Here is a 21772-nt window from a genome sequence, read left to right as displayed (position 1 = left end):
TGGTCTTATAATGGTGACACCTAGCTTGTCAATATCAGCAACTGCTCACCCAGAACGCAGAGCAGCAAGCCATGACCAAAAACCTTTTGTTGGGCTCCTCTGGCACCAGGGACTGAGGGCTGAATTGGAGGTGGGGGAGCTCAAGGCCTGCAAGTAAATGTTCTGAGGCTGAGAATCCCCGAAGTCCACTAGTGCTTGCTGGGGAGCTCCAGGAGATAAGGGGAAGCAGAGGGCCACATTTGCCTTCATTCTCTGCTCCTCTGCATTAGGGTCTTGATGTACACACTGGTGCTAGTCTCTGTATGGGAAACTTTGGGCCCTGCTGCTAATGATGAACCTGAGTTCGATTCAGAGACATGAGCTGGAGTAACCATGAGAGTCCTCACCCTGGTGAGGACCCCTCACATTGGTGGGGGGCTGCTCTCCCAATGCAAGTTCCTAAGGACCATCTCTTCCACCCCTGTTCCTGCTTTCTGCAGGTCCATCTTGACAGGTCTATTGCCGGCGACATCAGGGACTGTGCTCATTGGGGGAAAGGACATTGAAACCAGCCTGGATGCAGTCCGTCAGAGCCTCGGCATGTGTCCACAGTACAACATCCTGTTCCACCAGTAAGAAAAACAGGGGTGAGATGCCTCCATCTCCCATCCTCACTCCTGCCCCAGCACATATGTTCTCTAGAGTCTCGCCCAGGGTGTCTGGTCTGGGTACAAGTGGTGATGCTCTTAGCTGATGTCCCCTTTGTTCAAGGTTCTTGTCTGGCTTGCACTGAGAATTGTCCCTCTGAACATGGGACTGTGCCTTTGGTGTTCAGAGTTGAGGTCTCTCCCCTCAGAAGAGTGACACTCTTTTCTTTATGACAGTGGCTGGGCCCCCTGCTGAGCCCTGAAGTATTTCCCATCCAGGACCAAAGAGAGGAGAACCTGGTTCCTTTTCTTCTTCTAAACCAGGGCACTAAGGATTGACTTTCAGAACATTTGGAGCACTCTTTTTTTTTCAATTAAGATATATTTTATTTCTTATCTTAAAATCTATATATTGTTAGATATAGTGTGAAAGCATATAAATAAGTATAAATTTAGATATAGTCATATGAAAGAAAGGGAGGGAAGAAGTAAGAAAAGATAGCTAAACAAATAGAAGAAAATAAAAATTACCAGTAATTTCACCATGCAGAGACAACTATGGTTAACACCTGGGTGTATAATTTTTCAAAACATTCTCTCACACATGCAGAGATATATATATATACATTCTTTGAAATTATAAAGAAGAAAAAAACTATGCATATAATTTTGTAACCTGACTTTTTTAGAAATGTGATTGCTTTTTTTAACCTAAGATATGAATATCTTTTCATGTCATTACATGTTCCTTTATAAATTAACTTGCAATGTTTACATAAAATTTCATTATAAGATGAACTATTAAGCCAAGCTCTCTAATAAATACTTAGGCCAGATCTGGTGTATGTTTTGCATTTGTATCAGGAACAATACCTCAATGAACTTGTAGCATCTTGATTGTTGCATTTTTTTTTTGTCATCTTGAATTATTTCTATAAAAAATAAGTTACTAGAAGTCAATTGCTGAGCCCATTGCTTTCCTTGTTCTGTCCTGGTAGCCTCACAGTGGCTGAGCACATCCTCTTCTATGCCCAGCTGAAAGGCAAGTCCTGGGAGGAGGCCCAGCTGGGGATGGAAGCCATGTTAGAGGATACAGGCCTTCACCACAAGAGGAATGAAGAAGCACAGGAACTTTCAGGTGCTTGGTGTTGGAGGGTAACAGGGCCAAGGATGGCACATCCATTGCTTCTCAGTGCACCTAGGAGGCCAGGGTTGGAGAAACTGGAGGAATTGGGGTGGGGGGTGGGGTTGGGGTGCTTGTAACAGGAAAGCACCTAAGAGTTGGAACACTCTGTGAAGCTACTCTGAGAATCTGAGAGCAGCTGCCCTTGGATCATTTGCCACATTCAATTCTGTCTTGCAGTCAGCCTGGGCTTTATTTGTTCTGATGTTTATATGTTTGAACTAAAGTGTGAGAAGAGAAGTCTTCCAATAATAAGGTTCTTAGCAGTAAGGCTCTTTTCTGCATTTACAAGGCCTCCCCTCAACTCCAGTAGAGTTCTGAACTCTCTCTAGACCTCTCAGGAGACAGCATCAAACTCCTGCCAGATTTAAGGTGCCCCCTTATGGCACCAACCCTGGCCTTTTCTCTTCCTGGGCTTTTTCTCTTCTTTTTTTTCTCTTTATCCTACTTGTGACCATCGCCCATCCCATCCTCCTGGGCCTCCAGGTGGCATGCAGAGGAAGCTGTCCGTTGCACTTGCCTTTGTGGGAGATGCCAAGGTGGTCATCCTGGATGAGCCCACCTCTGGGGTGGACCCCTACTCCAGACGCTCCATCTGGGACCTGCTCCTGAAGTATCGCTCAGGTAACAGCCACTGCTCAGTGCCTGGTGCTCTCACTGGGGCTTTCCCTGTGGGCCCTGCTCTCTCAAACCTGGTGTTTTGCAGCTGAGTATACTAACAGCCATAACCACACTCAGGTGGGCTTTATCTATGAATTGAAGTATGAGTTAAAACTTCCTGAGATTCTTAATAAATAAAAATGGAGTCACTGGTATCAGCCTACTTCCCAAAATATTCTAGAAACCTATCTCAACCTCTAGTCCTTCTGTCTGGAACATTGGGTGCAGCTCTAAATGCAATTCCCATCTAGTGAAGGAGACTTATACAAACAAAAATAAGCTACCTAGCTGTCAGGTGACCACTGGGGACCAGGTGCAAGGGCAATGTGTTGGGTATTGGGTGCTGCGGAGGGACATGTCTCAGAATGGGACCTGTTCATCCCTGACCTGGCGCCTTCCAAAGGGCTCAAATTCAGAAGAGACAGCTGGCAGGGCTCAGAGTGCCCATTAATATGATAGTGTGGCTGGGCACGGTGGCACACACCTATAATCCCAGTGACTCCGGAGGTTGAGGCAGGAGGACCATGAGTTCAAAGCCAGCCTCAACAACTTAGTGAAGCCCTAAGGAACTCAGGGAGACTCCATCCAATAAAATACAAAAAATGGTCTGGGGATGTGGCTCAGGGATTAAGCGCCCTGGGTTTGATCCTCTGTACATGGAGAGTTGGGGATGGGAGACAGTGTGTTTCAACCCTGTGTGAACTCAAGATCTACCCTCTGTTTGCGTTGTATTTCCCCAAGCCATCCTAAAATTCTCATTACTATTTTATTTTAATGACATCATCTCCAATTAGGAAAAGTGTGTTTGTGTGTGTTCTTTACAAAGATTATCAGTGCAATGCTTAATGTTCCAGAGAATGTACACATGGAACTTTGATGCTGACTGACAGTAATGAATGTGTCCCATGCATGGTGATTTATTTGAATCAAGCCCTGTGCCTAATGAAGACATATGTATGTGACAATGCTTTATGGTGTGCGGTTGCTATCATTATTATTTCTAATGTCCTGGAGGAATTAGCACCTGTTTTTATCTGTTATCTCCCAATTTTCACCCTGGCCAAGGACTGTCTGATGATTCCCCTGCCCTGACCCCCCTGCAGGCAGAACCATCATCATGTCCACTCACCACATGGATGAGGCAGACCTCCTTGGTGACCGTATTGCCATCATCTCCCAGGGAAGACTCTACTGCTCGGGCACGCCACTCTTCCTGAAGAACTGCTTTGGCAAGGGCTTCTACTTGACCTTGGTTCGAAAGATGAAAAACATCCAGAGTCAAAGAAGCAGCTGTGAGGTACATGTCTTCCTGGGAAGGAGAACATCCTGGGTGAGAGGGAACACAGGGTGGGGGGCGGCCACTCCAGACATTTCTATCCACTGGAGCCCTAGTAGTCAGAACCAGATTCTTTGTTTCTGAGACCATTTGCAGGAGATTTTGATAAATATGTCCTGAACCCTCCTACAGAGGTGTGTCTCCCAAAATTACAACTAGTTTTAAAAAAACTGAAATGATTTCACACCAATATCCCAACCTGTGGATAGGTGGTTAGATGCAACATGGAAGCATCTTATCCTGCAAAGTTGAACTGCTTGAAGAGTTATGAGCTGGGGATGTAGCTCAGTGATACAGTACTTGACAAATACGTATAAGGCTTGTGGTTCAATCCCTGGGACTGCCCCACACCTCCCCAAAATAGTAGATGATTAAAGCTTCCTTTTTAAAAGAATTTTTTTAGTTGTATATAAACACAATATCTTTATTTTATTTATTTATTTTTATATGGTGCTGAGGATCAAACCCAGTGCCTCATACTTGCAAGGCAAGTGCTCTACCCTTAGCCACTACCCCAGTCCTGAAACTTCCTTTTTTAATCCCCAAAATTCACATTTCCTAATTAAACCTGAATTCCAGTAATAAATGAAAGCTAAGGAAAATCTCATTGGGAACTGTAACCTAAAATTGATGAAGCAAGCTGGGCATGGTGGCACATGCCTGTAATCCCAATAGCCCAGAAGGCTGAGGCAGGAGGATTGCAAATTCAAAGCTAGCCTCAGGAACTTGATGAGACCCTGAGCAACTTAGCGTGACTCTATCTAAAAATGAAAACATAAAAAAGGACTGGGGATGTGACTCAGTGCTTGAGCACTCCTGGGTTCAATCCCTCATACCAAAAATAAATAAATAAATAAAATGATGGAGCAAAAAATGCTAATCTGCAGAGACCACTCAGCATGTCAGGAGACCTTGATCCAGATCTGGGCTGGGAAGTGTACAGACTATATCATGGGCAAATTACTTCTTTGCTGTTATTTTTCCCATGTGGAAAATGCAATTAATGATCTCTGCTTCTGCTTCTTAGGGATGTAGTGGAGATATATTAGATAATTTATCATGAATGTGCTCTTGAGAACAAACATTGCTCACATTCAAATTGTCACAAGCATTATATTGTAGGATTATTTATGCCTGTGGTTAAAGTGTCAGGCTGCTGTGGGTTTCCTGTCTTGGGTAGATTTCCACAGACCAGTGCATGTCCATGGGGAGGGAGGAACAGAATGTGAGCAGAACCTACAGCTGTCACTTGATTAATGATAAGCCAAAGAGATCCTTTGAGGTTCTGCTTCTCCCTGACTCACACACTCTCCAAGGTAAAATATAGTGGCTACACCCTCAAAATGCTCCAATGAATTAGTAGGTTAAACAGTGCAGGAAAAAACATAATTGGTGGTGAGAAACAAGCCAAGCAGGTGGTGACAGCTTTTGGCATCAGAGAGATGCTATTGTTGAAGTGATGTGTACCTTGTCAGTCATTCCTGTCCATCCATTGTAGGGTACTTGCAGCTGTGCATCTAAGGATTTCTCTGTCAAGTGTCCAACCCGCATTGATGAGATAACTCCAGAGCAAGTCTTGGATGGTAAGGGCTGGGGAAGGCTATGTATTTCCATTTTAGTCTAGTGATCATCACCTGGTGTTGCTGGGGGTGTCCTGTCATGTTGTACTAGAATGGGAGCAAAGAGAACATTCGTACTTCTGGAGGGCTGGGAGCGGGTGTGGGGGTAAGGTCATGCAATTGCTCATCTTTTTATTTTTTAACTTCTTTCTCCTCTTTCCTCCATTCTCCATGGCATTTAAAAGTCATGCACCACTCTCTCCCTTTAATGAGGAATTCCATGTGTTCACTCTGTGCCCTTTCCCATATGCAGCCTCCATTCCTGAGGTCCTCCTACCCTGGCTCCAGGGAATATTCCTTCCTGTTTGGAGAGATCCTCTTTTAAAGGTGCACCTAGCGCCCTCTAGTGGAACCACAATGATGCACAGCTCTTACAGTGAATTTTCACTAAGAGATGGCCTGTGTGGATGGTCTGCATGATGCTCCACACTCCTGTTATACTCTAACTCTCCCCTTAGATTCCCAATTTTCCAGAGATTCTCCCCTTAATGAGGGTGCATTGAAGCTCTCAGGGACTCTCCCTCACCCCCAGAGATTCAGTGGAGGCCATCACTGTATACACAATCCCTCACCTCCTAGGATCTGAGCTCTAGGATCCAGAGAACTTGGGACACTGTTTCCATTCTTCACTGATGCTCACCTCCCATGCCTTCCTTGGGAAGTCTCTGCAAATGGAATAAAACATACCCTAAAATCCTAAGTAGAAGTAAAATTAAATTTAATGTACTATCCCAGGTTAATGAAGTTTCCTATTTAGCATAATTTTTTTTCTAAACCTACAGAATTTACTAAGTGAAATCTGATGAGACAAGAAAGCCAGACAATACTTATATACTATGTTTACAACTTGAGGGGAAATACCCAGAGTTCTACTGCTAATATTTACTCCCCACCCTCTACACTGACAGAGCCTGGGATGAACAGAAAACATCTGTTCAGGGTGACGTCACTGTTCCTCATGCCTTGCCTGCCTTGCTTAGGGTATCCCAGCTTTCTGAAGCTTCCTCCTCAGAATCCTGGTCAAGAATTTGATTTTATTTTAATTATTACTAATATTTTTAGTTACTATGGACCACCAAAAATCCAAGTTGGAAACTAGGGCCTGTCTGGCTAGGATGATGTATTTAATTGTTATTTTATTTCCCAGTAAAGGCTTTCTTTGACTAGAATAGGGATTTTCTTTGAATGGTAGGAAGTGCTGTAAGAAGTTGTGCCCGAAATAAGGGAGGGAAGATACGTTTAATCCCCAGGTAGCTCCTTGGATGGCTCCCCTGCCACCCACATACCCCCTCATGGACCTCACAGCCAGAGCTGAGAGCACTGCTGGCTGGTAGGGCTCCCTCTGAACGGCTGGCACATGGTTCCTGGGAATCCAGTGACTTCAGGTTCCATTTCCTTCCTAAAAGAACACTGAGCATGACCCCACAGAGCCACTAGGGCAGAGCAGCTTCCTTATGTAAAGAACTACCCAGCCTCTGTCTGAAATGACCCGAGAACCAAAGATGACCAAGTCTGATGTGCAAGTTTGACATAAAATAAAACTTTCAATCCAGCTAGACAGAAACATTTTGATTGAAAGCCACGAAAGTCCTCCAAACAGGTCTCTTTAAAACAAAGAAAGAAAAGAAACCCCTGGTGACCCTGAATCTCTAAGAGAACTGCTTTCTAAAGAGTCTCCTTCTGAGTTGCCAGAATCCCTTTTCCTTTGACCTGCCTATCAATGTGCTGGGGAACTGTCTCTTCAGGTGCATGCTTTGAAGTTACTTAAATTTAGTTTTTAATTTTAAAGTAACACATGCTTGTGCAAAAAAAAAAAAATCAATTCCAACTGTACAAGGGCATCAAGTAAATTCTCAATGACATTTGCCCACAGTCCCTGCTACACATTGCACATCCCACTCCACCCCAGCCTCTCTCCGTGGCTTCTCAGCTTCCTGAAATTCCTGAGAGCTGGGTGTTAAGTTTTGTTTTGTTTGAAGAGGCATGTGCAGTCCCAAGGGAAATGATGCAGCCCTCCAAGGAGTTAGGTCAGGCAGGGGTGTGTAATTTAGGAAGGGAGCTTCTCACTCATTTGGTCACCTGTTCTAGGCATGCATCTTGGGTAAGTCCCCCATAGCTAGGTTGTGTCCTACCAGAAAAATGGAAGCAACTCTGACTTAATTCTTACATTTTCAGTGAAATGGAATCAGCAAAGAGCTTTCTTCCCTGAGATGATGTTCTGATCGCTATAGCAGCTAACAGTCACCTGGTGGAGTGGTGGTGGGGATGCCACTCCAAGTACTTTATGTGTATTATTTCATGTAATCCTCACAACAAAGGGGATACTGTTATTTCTGCCTTTTCACAGATGATAAAATTAGGATAGGACCTCTCCAATACAACACAGCTTGAGGTGACAGAACATTTGATAGAACAAAGGAGGAAACTGGCACAGGGACATTGCATGACCTCCCAGAGGCTGCATGGCTAGTCAGTGGGGAGCATGCTCACTTCCAGCTCCTTTCTCCTCTCAGAGGTCACTGCAGGCCAACTAGCTCAAAACAGACTTGATGAGTGTCAGTCCTCTGAAAGAGTCACTACTGAGTCACCAAATGCCCCTTTCTCAAATGGGAGGTGGAAGAAAATGGAATACCTCACAGTCTCACAGTCTTCTGGGTTCTGGAGAAAAGAGTTGACCTCAATCTTTTTTCTTGTGCTAGGGGATGTGAACGAGTTGATGGATGTAGTTTGCCACCATGTTCCAGAGGCAAAGCTGGTGGAATGCATTGGTCAAGAACTCATCTTCCTACTTCCAAATAAGAACTTCAAGCAGAGAGCATACGCCAGCCTTTTCAGGGAACTGGAGGAGACGCTGGCCGACCTGGGGCTCAGCAGTTTCGGCATTTCTGACACTCCCCTGGAAGAGGTAACACAAATATTCCAGCTGGCTTCTGTCAGGTACCAGAAGAGGCAGTTCTCTGTGAAAGTCTAACACTATAGTGAAGTTTTATAGAAGTAAAAAGGCATAATTCCCCACCCAAGCATGGCAACTATCCTCATTTTTGGCTTACTTCCTCCTGCTTCTGTCCTCATGCATACATATTTTACGTAGTTGTGCTCACTGTATGCTTGCATTTTTGCATCTATAGGAGATTATGTTCTTGAATCAAGACCATATTGCATTTTTTTCCCATTATGAAGCAATACTTGACAAAATGGACCCTGGTTAGATTTTTCTGAGAGTAGGAATGCCTACTAAATTCTCTCTTTTATTTCTTGACAGATTTTTCTGAAGGTCACAGAAGATTCTGATTCAGGACCTCTGTTTGCTGGTATGGTATTGGGGTATGTGGCTTGCCACTCTCTTCCCCACACCCAGACTCTGTCTTGAAAGTCTAAAGGAAAAGTCACAAAAGAGCCACACATGCAAATTCTCCTCTATAGTGTTTGACCCCCAAATAACAGGCATTTTGTATTCTTGGTGCCTTGAGATAACAAAGGAATGAGAGACTGAATTAGGCCCGGGTAGGAACATTCCAGATGAATCGGGGTTCTCATGGAGGTCAGATTGGTAACTTTCTCCCCAAACTTATCCTACATCCTGAGCCTCTTGTTCTGCCATGTGGCCATTCTCATCTCTCATCCACCAGGTCTCTGATCCATTCTTGTTGCATGAGTGACAGCTAGCAAAGTCCTTTGAGATAATGGTGACTCTTAATACAACCCAGATTCCAGCTAGATTCCTCTGGTTCCTGAGAGATAAAGACAAAATCACTGCAAACCCTCAGTTGGTGGCATATGGACTTTGGAACTGTGGGGACCAGAATTCCTGTGAATTCTGGGATACCCTTCCATATGTGTAAGGCTGGAATCCTTCCATGATTTTTAACCAAACCCTGAGATCACAAGAGGCATCGTGAGTGGAGTAGGCTCCACTGCAGAGGAGGAAGATGGGGAGATGGAAGTGCAGAGGAGGTGACACGTCTGCCCCAACACAAACCACCTGTGATAGAACAAGAAGCATCCACCTGGGCTTTTAGAGCTCTCTTGCTAGGCCCCCTCTCCTGTTCACAGGCAAAGATGGGCAGCAATTCTTATTTGCTGCCTTGGGCTCCTGAGACTACCTGTGCCACTGCTTATCTCCTCCTACCCAGAGTGGCACATCATGGTGTTTTCCCATGCAGAGTTTTCTCCCTGTAGGAGTTCTGGTACCAGCTTGTATGATAATGGGATTTTCATCTTGCTTCCAAGTGATCCCAAGTTTTTATTAGTTTTGCCTTGAACTACCAGTAGTCAGACATACCATGCCATATGAGCTCCAGCACACCCAAGTGGGTCAATCAGAGCCCAAAGAGATGGTCATCATGACACAGTGTGTGGGGAGGGGCTGTCCTCTGGGAAGGGTAGGAGCAGCTCACCATAGGGACCAGGCTTTCTCTGTGCCTTGTGGATACAGAAATTGATACAGTTTACCCAAAGCCAAAGATTTAGATTAACCAAGATCAGAATGCAAATATGCTAATTTATGTTAACAGTTGTGCTAAATTGAAACTTTAGGGCCCTTTATCTACACAGAATACTCCTCTTTAATAATTATTCTCCTGTTAGAAGAAGAAATTAGACCTGAAGACTGTTTTGGTCAGTAGGGACATAGAATAGGTTATTTCAAAGAGATAGTCAAGGGTAGAAGTTTATCCTTGGAGTAAAGCAGGCCAAACATCAAACCTGAGCTCCATAATTTACTAACTGAGTAGTTTGGGGTAAGTACTTAGCCTCTTTGTACCTAACTTTCCCCATCTGCAAAATGGGATAATACTAGCACCTATCCTTTAGAGTAGTAGAGAGAATTACATGAGACAATGCATGTCAAGTCTTAGCACCACATGTGATCTCTAATCAAGACAGCGACACTCTCATGTCAGCATCTACAAGTCACCTCCTACCTCAGACTCTTGTCACTTTTTTACTTGACAAGCACCTAACATCCACTGTGCTATTTGATCATCATCACAAACACATGAGGCAGGTAGGGCAGGGAAGCTGAGCTCACAGAAGTTGGGTGACCTTCCTAGAGCCACACAGGCTTCTAGGTCTTTCTCTCAAAGCTAGAATCCTCAGTTCTCTATTCTCACTAGCTGCCCCCTTACACACACACTTTTCAGATGGCGAAGTACATTTGTTTTAGTTAGCTCAGTTTTAGAAAATGACATTTTCTGATCTTGTCCCCAAAGTCTGAAGTAACCCAAAACATCAAAAGGTCAGTGCCATTTCTGAAAGAGTAGTTCAGAGCCAGAGACTACTGGAGAGCACCAGAACCAGAGATGCTGAACAGGTCCAGAGCCCTTCAGCTCTGGTGGGGGACAGAGGGGGGCGGGCATGGGGGATAGTAGGCTCCAGTCTGGTTGGGGCCATCAGAGGACTGAGATGAGTCAGGCAGGAAAGGAGAGAAGCAACAGGAATCCCACCCCTGCAGAGATCAAATCTGGGGAGCCCAGGTCAGGAAGAGGAGGAGAGAACTGAGACTCTGATGCCTGGAGGTCAGTGAACCTACAGAACTTCCCCCATCTCTCTACGTGTAAGGGCTGGGGCTTCTTGTCACTAGGGCTGTCACATCCCAGGCCTGGTGCTTCATAGGTCCCCCATGAATGTTAGGTGAATGGATGACTGAGCTGATCCAACTATCTACAATTGCCCTTGTCCTGGAGAACTTGAGGCTTTTAGAAAGTAGCTGGGGGGCTGGGGTTGTGGCTCAAGCGGTAGCGCGCTCGCCTGGCATGCATGAGGCCTGGGTTTGATCCTCAGCACCACATACAAACAAAGATGTTGTGTCCGCCAAAACTAATAAATAAATATTAAAAAAAAAAATTCTCTAAAAAAAAAAAAAAAAAGAAAGAAAGTAGCTGGGGACCAAACAGTGGTCCTATAGACTCTCCATGTCCACAGCAGATGTTTTGCAAACAAATAGCAATTAGTCACTATGAACTATAGATATAAAGTAAATGGCAACTTGCTTGGTTTATAAAGCACAGTTATATGTGTTATCTCATTTAATCTCCAAAGCAATTTTATGACATGTTCTCATTTTCATTTCACAAATGAGAAAATAGATTCACACAGATTGAGTCACTTCCCCAAATGTATGCATCTTGTAAGAATCAGGATCACCCCCAGATCTGCTAACTCCTACTTCATTGGTTTCTCTACTTCTCTAAAAATTCAGAAAGAATGAAGTTGACTGTAATTTAATTTAATTTTTAAGTACACTTAAAATATATTCCCTTAAGTGATAAGTGAATGTATTTTGTTGTTTAAAAATTTAAATACCCAAAAGGCTGAAATTCTCCTCCTCATGCACCCCCATCTGATCCAGTGGTACCAGTGTACCTCTGTTGACATGGTATGCATTCTTTTAGACAGTAGTTATGTGTGCATGTACTTAAGATGTCATTAACTTTCTAACATAAACATGAACTTATTACACAGATCATTCTGCACCTTATTTTTTTTTGTACTAAGTTGTTTTAGATCTCTATGTCAGTGCATTCAGAGATATTTTCTTCTCTTTAATGATAAAAGAGAATTTTCAAGCAATTTCAGGTGATTTTACCTGTTCAGAATCTACACTGTAAAATGGATTTTTAAAGAGATTTTTAATTTGCCTAGTCTGGTATTTTGTTGCTGCTCTAGAATGAAGGGGAAATCAATGTTGCAAGAAAAATGGCACATGAGGTCCAGATCTTGTCTGGCTTTCCAAATTAATAATTTGATCTCCCAAACAGATGGCACTCAGACAAAAAGGGAACATGCCAGCATGCGACACCCCTGTTTGGTTCCTAGTGAGAAGGCCCAGCAGGCTGCCCAGAGCTCCAGCACCTGCTCCCCAGTGCAGCCTCCCCTGGAGCCACAAGACAGGGGCACAGTACTCAACACTGGTCTGCGGCTAGTCCTCCAGCACGTGCAGGCGCTGCTGATCAAGCGGTTCCACCATGCCACTCGCAGCCGCAAGGACTTCCTGGCCCAGGTATTCCCAAGGGCTTCTTGGGCTGTGCTCTTTCACTCTGCCCAGGACCCAACAGGCCCGTGGGTACAAACACAGCCCACAGCACCCTCTTTACATCCTGCCTACTTCACTTTCTCCCTGCCAAACCTTTCTTTTGATTCAGGGCGATAAAAGCCTTCTTTATGAGAACTGAACCTCCCTCATCAAAGAAAATGAAATAGTAGTGAATATGCTAATATTGTTCTTCTCTATTACAGAGAAAGGCAAAGTCATGTTTTCACTCCTTTCTACAGTGTCACTATATATGTGCAGGTCATTCTCCTCGTTTTTTGTTCTGGTTTTTCATTCAGGAAAAAGAAATTCTTCTTCAAAGAATGGGGAGTCATGTGACTTGCTCTTTGAGTTGACCTTCAACCTCTGGTTGAGCATTGCCTATATTCAGATTCTTTCATGGCCACAAGAACATTCTGTTTTCTTTTACATATCCTGTCTTTGTACACCCTGCCTGTCCCCCCAGAATCCCATCTTCCATCAGGATCTGACCATGAGGCTGTGTTTATATCTCTATACCACAGCCATGTGTCCATGTTTATATCTCTATACCACAGCCGTGTGTCCATGTGTATTCTCCCACAGATGGTGCTACCAGCCACTTTTGTGTTCTTGGCTCTGGTGCTTTCCATCATTGTACCTCCTTTTGGTGAATACCCTGCCTTGACCCTCCACCCCTGGATATATGGGCAGCAGTACACCTTCTTCAGGTACACAAACTTGTTCCCAGAGGTCACCATTATCCTCCATAGTGTGGAGCTCCTAGGCTACATCCTGCCTGGAAGGGCTCTGACTTCCTCACTTCCCTGAGATCTCCACCAATTCAGCAGGGGTCCTTGGGTTTCCCTCAGAAAAAAAGTTAATGTACTGCCATTGCCTAGAAACAGAGAGTAAGAAAAGAGAATGCAAAGTGGGGAAAGTGAGCAGAGGAGCCATCTTTTTGAGGTGTAGATGGTCTTCTAGGTTTATTCATGCAGCCCACCCCATTCCCAGGAGACCTACAACCATCCCTAGGCAGCATTCAGAGCTTTATGAACATGCCTGGCATGTAGTAGCCATTCCCTAAATGCTTTGAATTGGATGTGGGCTGCTTTTGTCCACTCCTTCACAGTCACGTGACCACCAGGTAAGCCTCTCTCACTCTGTCTAGCATGGATGAGCCTGGCAGCAAGCACCTTGAGGTACTGGCAGACGTCCTCCTGAACAAGCCAGGTTTTGGCAACCGCTGCCTGAAGGAAGAGTGGCTTCTGTGAGTTCCTTTGCCCCCTTGTCCTGACACCATATCTCCCCTGGGAGCCTGGCAGTAGGGTCTGGGTTGGCAGGGATGGGAAAGACACCCTCAGTCCTGCTCTGTATTTTGTGGACCACTTCCCTGTTTCAGACCAGTGCTTACCCAGCCTCTTCTTTAGCACTTGTGTGCAAGGGCAGTCACTACCTCCCAGGTAGCTCCTGCAACATTGGAAAGCTCTGTATTTCTCAATATAAAAATTCCATATTGAGTTATATATGAGTCCCCTTAATTTATTTGAAAGGCCTCTGAGCAGGGGCAGGAGGGAGATGGAGCATATGCTGTTGTATAATTGAACCCTAACTGGCATTAATGACTTCTATGGCCAGCTCTCAATTATTGTTTTAAGTATAGAGAAGAGAGTTGTAGTGGTGAGTTGAAATTCACCAGAAATCCTAAAGGTTCAAATGTAATTTTTTTGTGTGGGGGGGTGGGGTGGGAGGAGGGGACTGGGGATTGAATTTAGGGACATTCAACCTCTGAGCCACATCCCCAGCCCCACTTTGTATTTTACTTAGAGACAAGGTCTCACTGAGTTACTTAGTATCTCACTGTTGCTGAGGCTGGCTTTGAACTTGCAATCCTCCTATCTCAGCCTCCCTAGCCTCTGGGATTACAGGCGTGTGCCACCGTGCCCAGCTGGTTCAATGTAATTTTAATTTCTTCTCTTATTTAGTCTTTTTCAAAGCTTCAATAAGGAAAATTCCTCTTTAATTTGTTCCATCTCTCAATAGCTAGAGAAAATGCATGACTCAGAGGAGTTGAAAGGCTGAAAAGGAGAGGGTTGGGCACTATTTCTCCTTTTTAGGGATTTTTAAATCAACCTTTGAAACTGATTGTGGAATATCTTCTTGCTTTCCATGAGGGAGTATCCGTGTGGCAATTCAACCCCCTGGAAGACTCCCTCAGTGTCCCCGAACATCACCCTCCTGTTCCAGAAGCAAAAATGGACACCAGCCAACCCCTCACCCTCCTGCCAGTGCAGCACCAGAGAGAAGCTCACCATGCTACCTGAGTGCCCCGAGGGTGCCGGGGGGCTCCCACCCCCACAGGTACCCAGCACGGGAAGCCAGGGTCCCATCTGCCTGTAGTCCCAGGGATGGGGGTTGCTTATTACCTCCTGAGCTTCTATCCAAATAACATTTCAAACTGTTAAGTGAGCAAGGTTAGATCAGGGGGCTAAGCCAGCATCCCTGTGTCCTTCAGAGGTCTTTCCCAGAGGAACTTATCACTATGCCACCCAGAGGAAGTCACTAACCCAAAGCTTAATTTCCTACCAAACACTTCCTATTCAGCCCAGTATGGCCTCCTAGCTGCCTCGCAGAGAATGACCTTGGACAGCCCCTCTCGTGATTTATCAAAAATGAACAATCCTCAAAGAGGCAGTGTGGTACAGTGGGAAGAGCACAGGCATGAGGGTGGGGGAGGCCTGGGTTCATTACATGGCCTCTCAGAACCTTCATTTTCTCACCTAGAAATGCAGGAAAACTGTACTTATTTTGCAGTATTATTATGAAGATTGAATGAAATAATGTGGATAAAGAATAACTTAGAATTAGGTTCAGCTCAAGTGATAAAAACCTCAAACTAACAGTGGGTGAAACAAGGCACAACTCTTGCCTGTCCCATGTGCACATTCATGTGGGTGGCGCATGATGTTCTGCTGCTCATCTATGCCAAGTAGGCCACCATAATCCTGGACAACATGGCACAGTCTACTTTCCAGATAGCAGAATAGAAGAAGGGATAAAGAAAAAGAGGGCAAAATGTGCAAATGTGTGCAAGGAAAACTTCAGAAGCTGCCACATAACATCTTCATTTACATGTCACTGGGAAGAACCCAGCAGCCAGGGAGACTGGGGCTAGAGGCTTTATTCTGGATGGTTCATTCCCAATGAGAAAGGATGGAGCACTCCCACCTCAGGACCCAGCAGCAGCAGTGAAAGAATGTTAGAAAAGGAAGGGTCCTGAGGTGGGAATGCTCTTCCCTAACTTCTAGTGTACATGGAGATAAAGTAGGAGTATTTTATTTGAAATACTTTTTAGAAAACAATTGATCATAAACCATCCCATGAATCAGCAATTGTTCCAACCTGGATTCCACCAGGGAAGCTTGGCATTTCCCCTGGATAGCATCGACAGCAGAGAAGCAGCCAGTAAAGTGGCAAGAGCCAGGACTATAGTCAGACAGATATGGGTTCCAATCCTAGGCCAACCACCCACACATTCTGCAACCCAGTGCATATTAGCCCACCTTCTGAACTTTGGTTTCTCTGTCTGTAAATTAAGAATTCCTCTTTCATAACAGGGTCAGGGTTAAGTGAGATCATGTATGTAGAGCACTTAACATGGTGCCTGGCACTCAGCAAGCATCTAGTAGGTGCTAGTTCTCCATCAGAGAGTGGAAAGTGAAGAAAGTGAACTAAGGAGGGAAAGTCAAATGGGAACGGCAAGGGGGAGATGAAAGTGAAGGAAAAAAAAAATGAAAGAATGGTGCATAATGATGGTGGTTTATGCCCCCCAACCCCCTCACCTGCTCACCCTAGGTCACACCCTGGATAGAATGAATGCTGTTGCCCAAGGCTCGTGATCAGCCTACCAAGTTGGTTAGCACAATAAACTCTATACTATGCATTCCTGAATATGAAGTATTATTGCCACCTGGAGGCCAAGCTTGTGCATTTTTGAATTCTCCAAAAATTTTAAATTAACTAACTAGCTTATAGTCCTAGATGTATTTTCAAAGTCATTTGTAAATTATAAGGCACTATTCCAATTCTTTCATTCATGTCCCAAGTTTATTGTATGACAGCTGTGTGTCAGAGACTACTCTGAAAACTGGGAACATAATAGCCAACAAACCAGAGGAAGCCCCTGTTCTCCCTGAAGTGATATCATACCAAGGAAAACAGAAAAAGTAAATAGTCCATCAGAAAGAAGTCTCAGGCAGAGATGAGCACTATGAAGCGAACACAAGCCTATGTGGTGGTGAGAACTCAAAAGTGGACTGAGAGTGAGCCGTGTGCAGTTCTGCAGGGAGAATTTGCAGGCAGAGTGAACCACCAAGTGCAGAGCCATAACAGGAGGAAGAGGTGCCCCCTGAGAATGGGTGGGAAAGGAAGAGTGGCAGGTGAGTTCAGAGAGGGGGCAGGGCCAGATTACAGGGGGCCATAGGGCCTTGACAATGAGATTGGGTTGGACCTTAGGGTTTATTGGCAAGTGATAAGCAAGGTGGCTAAAGTGTGTGACTTCTATTTTGATCTGGAAGCTGAGTGAAGAATGGAACATGGAAGACCAAGGATGGAGACAGAAAGGAAGTTTCCGTGTAGGCCTAGGTGAGGTCTAGATGGTGGCTTAGACTAGGGTGCCAAGATTGGAGCTGGAGAGATGCAGATGGGTTAAGCCATCCTATCCTGTCAATGGTTTGGAGGAAAAGAAGAGGGATCAAAGGTGACTATCCCATGATTGATATGGAAACTAGGGTAGCTTCAGTGCTTTATCTAATATTTTCCTTAGCATCTGAATCCATAAATAATTTTTGGAGAACAACAGCAGTTTCACAAACTTTTAAGATCTCAAATTCCAAAGTGATTAATGTTAGTCTCATTGCCTCAGAGAATACAGCGCAGCACTGAAATCCTACAAAACCTTACGAACAGGAACATTTCCGACTACTTGGTAAAAACGTATCCAGCTCTTATAAGAAACAGGTAAGAAGAGACCTTTGATTCTTATCATCCTGGGCCCCTATAGACAATATTGACTAGGGACAGAACACTTAACCTATAACCATGGCAGTGAAATGTTTTCTGTTTTCTAATGTGAGGGCCTCATCCATAAGAAAAAGCAACTGAAATATATACAAGCAAAATACAATGTGAGATTCATTTCATTTTGCATTTTTATATTTAGAGCAAACAAAGTTTAACCCAGGCACTATTAAAAATATTACCAGAAACACAGAATTTATTAAGTTATGCAGCCTTGTATTTTAACTGGTTAACAGAGAAAAGTTTGGAGAGGGGAGTATAAGTCAAGAGGTAGAAGAAGAAAAGAGAAGCAGGAAGGAAAAGTAAGAGGCAAAAGGAGAAAGGACAACCTTAGGTCCAAAGTGATAGTCCTCTGGCGAGGGGTGATCAGGTTAGCTACAGTGGCCATACTCCAACTCTAGGTTATCATCTGTTATCACTGCCCTTGAAAACGCCCATGAACCCTTCAGTACGTGTCTAGTTCTCTCAGCTCTGCAGCTGTTCTTACCATGCCCCACCTCTGGGATGGAAGGCCTTCAGCATCCCCTATCAGAGCCAACAACTTGACAAGAGATCCTAAGGAACTGTGAGCCAGTCCCCACATGTCTGGACTGTAAAATAAAACATAGCATCTAATTTTAGTAGTATTTTCAGTTGGTTTCCCAACCAGAGCCCTGAACTAGGGACAATTACACTCAAATGACTAGAACACACCACAGATGGTGAAAGCAGCTGCTGGGAGGGCAGGGCCAAGCCAGCAGTTAGCAAAATGAATGCCATCCAAGCCCAGAATAACAGCAGTGTGCACAGAGTTGATTCAGTAATGCAGTAAGCAGCAGCCACTCTCCACAGCACATTTGCAATATGGGATTTTAGATTTTTTTTTTTTTTACTCACTGATTGATGACAGTGAAAAAGGGCCTGAACTCTGAGGTCTAGGGATGGTGTCTGCCTGTTTCCCATCTTGTCAGTTTTCCTCTGATTGTCGGAAGTCAGGGTCTTACCTCTGAGTGAGGAAGTCAGAATTTCCCCCAAGTGTGCAGGGATCTCGTTTGTACAGGTAAAACAGTAAGGGCTATAGCCCTCACTCCACACAGGCATGATCATTGCCATGTTTTCTGGGTCTACACTGGGTACACCGGCCTGACATGTGAGCTGAGTATGTGGCCATTTGGAAGGTCCAGCATGCTGGGGGACTGGGGGATCCAGTGGCGAAAAACATTAGTCCTTTCTCTGTGTGTTTCCAGACTTGGCTTCCAGGCTGGGTGCCTTCCACACTGGATGTCAGAAATTGCTAAAATGGTCCTAAAGACTGAAACATCCCAATGATTATTTGGGAAGGAAAATTAATACTGTCATACTTATGATAGTTATTGCTTGATTTTTATTTTGGCTTTCAGCTTAAAGAGCAAATTCTGGGTCAACGAACAGAGGTAAGAGACTATTATAAGAAATACAAACTCAGATTATAAGCCTGAACTTTCCTTGGTCTATTCATTTTAGGTCTTAGAGGGTCTAGTCCAGCCCTAGAATTCACCCCATTCCTGGACCATCCTAGAGGCTCATTTGGTTCCAGAGACTTGGAGAATCTTTAAGGAGTACTTAGGAGTGAGTTGTCACTCCCTCAGGGACTAGGCCTCTGGAATGGGTGCAAGGGTGATGTTGACTACCTTTCCTGGGTAGCTTCTAGACTGTAAAGTGAAATTCAACTTTTAGAAATTCCACTAGAGGGAACTGGAATACCTCCACGGAAGCAGAAAGTGGGAGTGAGGGGCAATTTTAGATCCTGAGAAATAAGGATTTCCTCCTCTGCTTTGCTTTACCAGTGAATTTATTTTGTTCTGTCAAATTTGGCTTTTATCCTGAATTGAAGACTTTTTTTTTTTTTTGGAGTAGAAGGTACTAGGGCTTGAACTCAGGGGCACTCAACCACTGAGCCACATTCTTAGGTGTATTCTGTATTATTAGAGACAGGGTCTCACTGAGTTGCTTAGCACCTCACTAAATTGCTGAGGCTGGCTTTGAACTCTCAATCCTCCTGCCTCTGCCTCCCAAGCCTCTGGGATTACAGGTGTGTGCAACTGTGCCTGACCCATTGAAGAATTTTAAACCAGAGAGTGACACATTCAGATTGATCACTTGAGACTAGAGCAGTATGGAGGATGGAGCCAAAGACCAAGATCCCAGTTAAGAAGTTAGCAAGAGGCAGGCTGGTGGGTGCTGCCAAAGCTGTGGCGGGCTGACAGGCATCAAGACAGGAACAGCAGTGCTTGGCCCCATTTAGATAAAGTGCATGCAGTGGAACCACAAGTACATGAAGGACAAACATCGGGGTGGAGGAGAGTCAGGAAAACATCAAAGAGGGAAGAGAGAGAGTTAAAAGGCAAGTTGGAATTGGCCAGATGCTCAGAAAAAGAAAACAGCCTGGGAAGCAAGGCAGGGAGACCCAAGGGAGACCCAGACCTTTTGGAGCTCTAGAAGAGATTCAGCATGGCTGGAACACGTCCTTCAAGGGAAGCTCTGAGGAGCGCTGAAGTTGGAGAATAGCAGAAGCCAACCTCAGAAGGGCCCTATATCAAGGGTGAGATCCAGTCTTCACCTTGGAGCAGCAATGGGGAAGAGCTAACAGTTGGTTTATAACTGGGTGTGATGACACACGCCCACAGTGGAGCATTCAGGATGCTGAGGCAGGAGGATGTCTTGAGCCTGGGAGTTAGAGGCCTGCCTCGACAACATAGTGATACCCTGTCTCAAAAAAAAAAAAAAAAAAACAGAAACAAAAACATTAGTTTGCAAAGGGAAGCAGTGTTGCTTACTAGTCTAGAAAATACCCACTGAAGTACGCATTTTCCTACAGAAGCTGGGAGAGTCACAAGGAGGTATGAGGTTCCTTGCATGGATCTGAGGATTCCTTGTTGCCTTGTAGATATGGAGGAATTTCCATTGGAGGAAAACTCCCAGTGCTCCTCATCACTGGGGAAGATCTTGTTGGTTTTTTAAGTGAACTTGGCCAGATGATGAACGTGAGCGGGGTATGTAAACAGATTGGAGATTTGAAATACAAATTATCATGAGTGTCACAGAAAAACAAAATAAAACAGAACCCTCTTGCTTGTTTTTTATGGTTATCTAGGGTCCTATCACCAGAGAGGCCTCTAAAGAAATGTCTAATTTCCTTAAATATCTTGAAACTGAAGACAACATTAAGGTACTGGACCTGCGTAATATGCCATAGAGGTAGAAAATCATGTGATGTGAATCTGTTATTTTATTGTTGTTTTTCCAGCATAATTAAATTCCATCCCTCCTCTTGCTGAAATCTTGTGGAATGTCTCCCAGCTGCCAAACCCTGCCTCATCCTCACCTTCTTTTTCCTGTTGCTAATTCTTTCTTTAAGCAGCCCTTGTTAGTGCCAGTCTCAGGTATTAGGTTGTGGTACAGCCTAACAAAGGCCACCTCTGCCCTCTAGGTGTGGTTTAACAACAAAGGCTGGCACGCCCTGGTCAGCTTTTTGAATGTGGCCCACAATGCCATCTTGCGGGCCAGTCTGCACAAGGACAGGAACCCCGAGGAGCATGGAATCACCGTCATCAGCCAGCCACTGAACCTCACAAAGGAGCAGCTCTCTGAGATCACAGTGTAAGCCACCATGGCCCCCAGCCTCACTTTTGGTGAGGCTTTTGGTCACCTTTTTGGTCACCTCCTCCACTCTTTGGATTTTCACAATCATGAAGGGCAGGGCTGGATGGCAATGTAAATGCTTCATGGACCAAACTGCTTGGCCATGCTTTCTCCTCCATATTTATTTGGAAAGTAAGCTTGTATTTCACTCCATTCCCTTTGGGCTTTTGATACAAGTTGCTCCTGCAGTCTTCCCAGATGTTCTCCTTGCCAGCATGCAAAATGATTGCCAGAGGCTGAGAAGGCTCAGTGAAACTCTCCTCTCCCAGGCATGATCATCCAAGACTCAGCTGCTAATTCCCTCAGGTGGTCATACTTTGGAGCTGTTGACATATCTGTCTTGTTCAAGCTTAGGCTCTGAGGCACAGCTTCACTTGGTAAAAACATCCACCTTGTGCACTGTGCCCTATTTGCTCTTTCTGAGAACTATGTGCAGGAGGAATTGCTGGGACTGTCTTTATTAGTGCACACTTCTTCTGGGAAGTTCATTTAACTACCTAGTATTCCCTGAGTACTGCTGAACATGCCCAGAGTGTCTGCTAATTCTTGGGCCTTGATGCCTTTCTCTGGACACTCCCTGGGTTCTGAACTGTCCTATGT

General features: G+C 44.6%; 1 protein-coding gene across 1 annotated transcript in view; it reads left to right on the top strand.

Annotated features, from left to right (window-relative positions):
- Positions 1–21772, top strand: part of Abca4 (ATP binding cassette subfamily A member 4) — a 154243-nt gene that overhangs the window by 73034 nt on the left and 59437 nt on the right. The window contains exons 20-35 of the mRNA XM_076862541.1: positions 480–611; positions 1625–1764; positions 2296–2433; positions 3573–3766; positions 5304–5388; positions 8124–8329; positions 8687–8735; positions 12183–12424; positions 13040–13164; positions 13605–13703; positions 14608–14794; positions 17358–17452; positions 18892–18924; positions 20418–20523; positions 20625–20699; positions 20961–21130. Of these exons, the coding sequence (XP_076718656.1) occupies positions 480–611; positions 1625–1764; positions 2296–2433; positions 3573–3766; positions 5304–5388; positions 8124–8329; positions 8687–8735; positions 12183–12424; positions 13040–13164; positions 13605–13703; positions 14608–14794; positions 17358–17452; positions 18892–18924; positions 20418–20523; positions 20625–20699; positions 20961–21130 (2076 nt within the window). The remainder of the gene's footprint in view (positions 1–479; positions 612–1624; positions 1765–2295; positions 2434–3572; positions 3767–5303; positions 5389–8123; positions 8330–8686; positions 8736–12182; positions 12425–13039; positions 13165–13604; positions 13704–14607; positions 14795–17357; positions 17453–18891; positions 18925–20417; positions 20524–20624; positions 20700–20960; positions 21131–21772) is intronic.

This window comes from Callospermophilus lateralis, chromosome 7, assembly GCF_048772815.1.
Source record: "Callospermophilus lateralis isolate mCalLat2 chromosome 7, mCalLat2.hap1, whole genome shotgun sequence".
Classification (NCBI taxonomy): domain Eukaryota; kingdom Metazoa; phylum Chordata; class Mammalia; order Rodentia; family Sciuridae; genus Callospermophilus; species Callospermophilus lateralis.
This window is presented reverse-complemented; position numbering and strand designations above follow the sequence as displayed.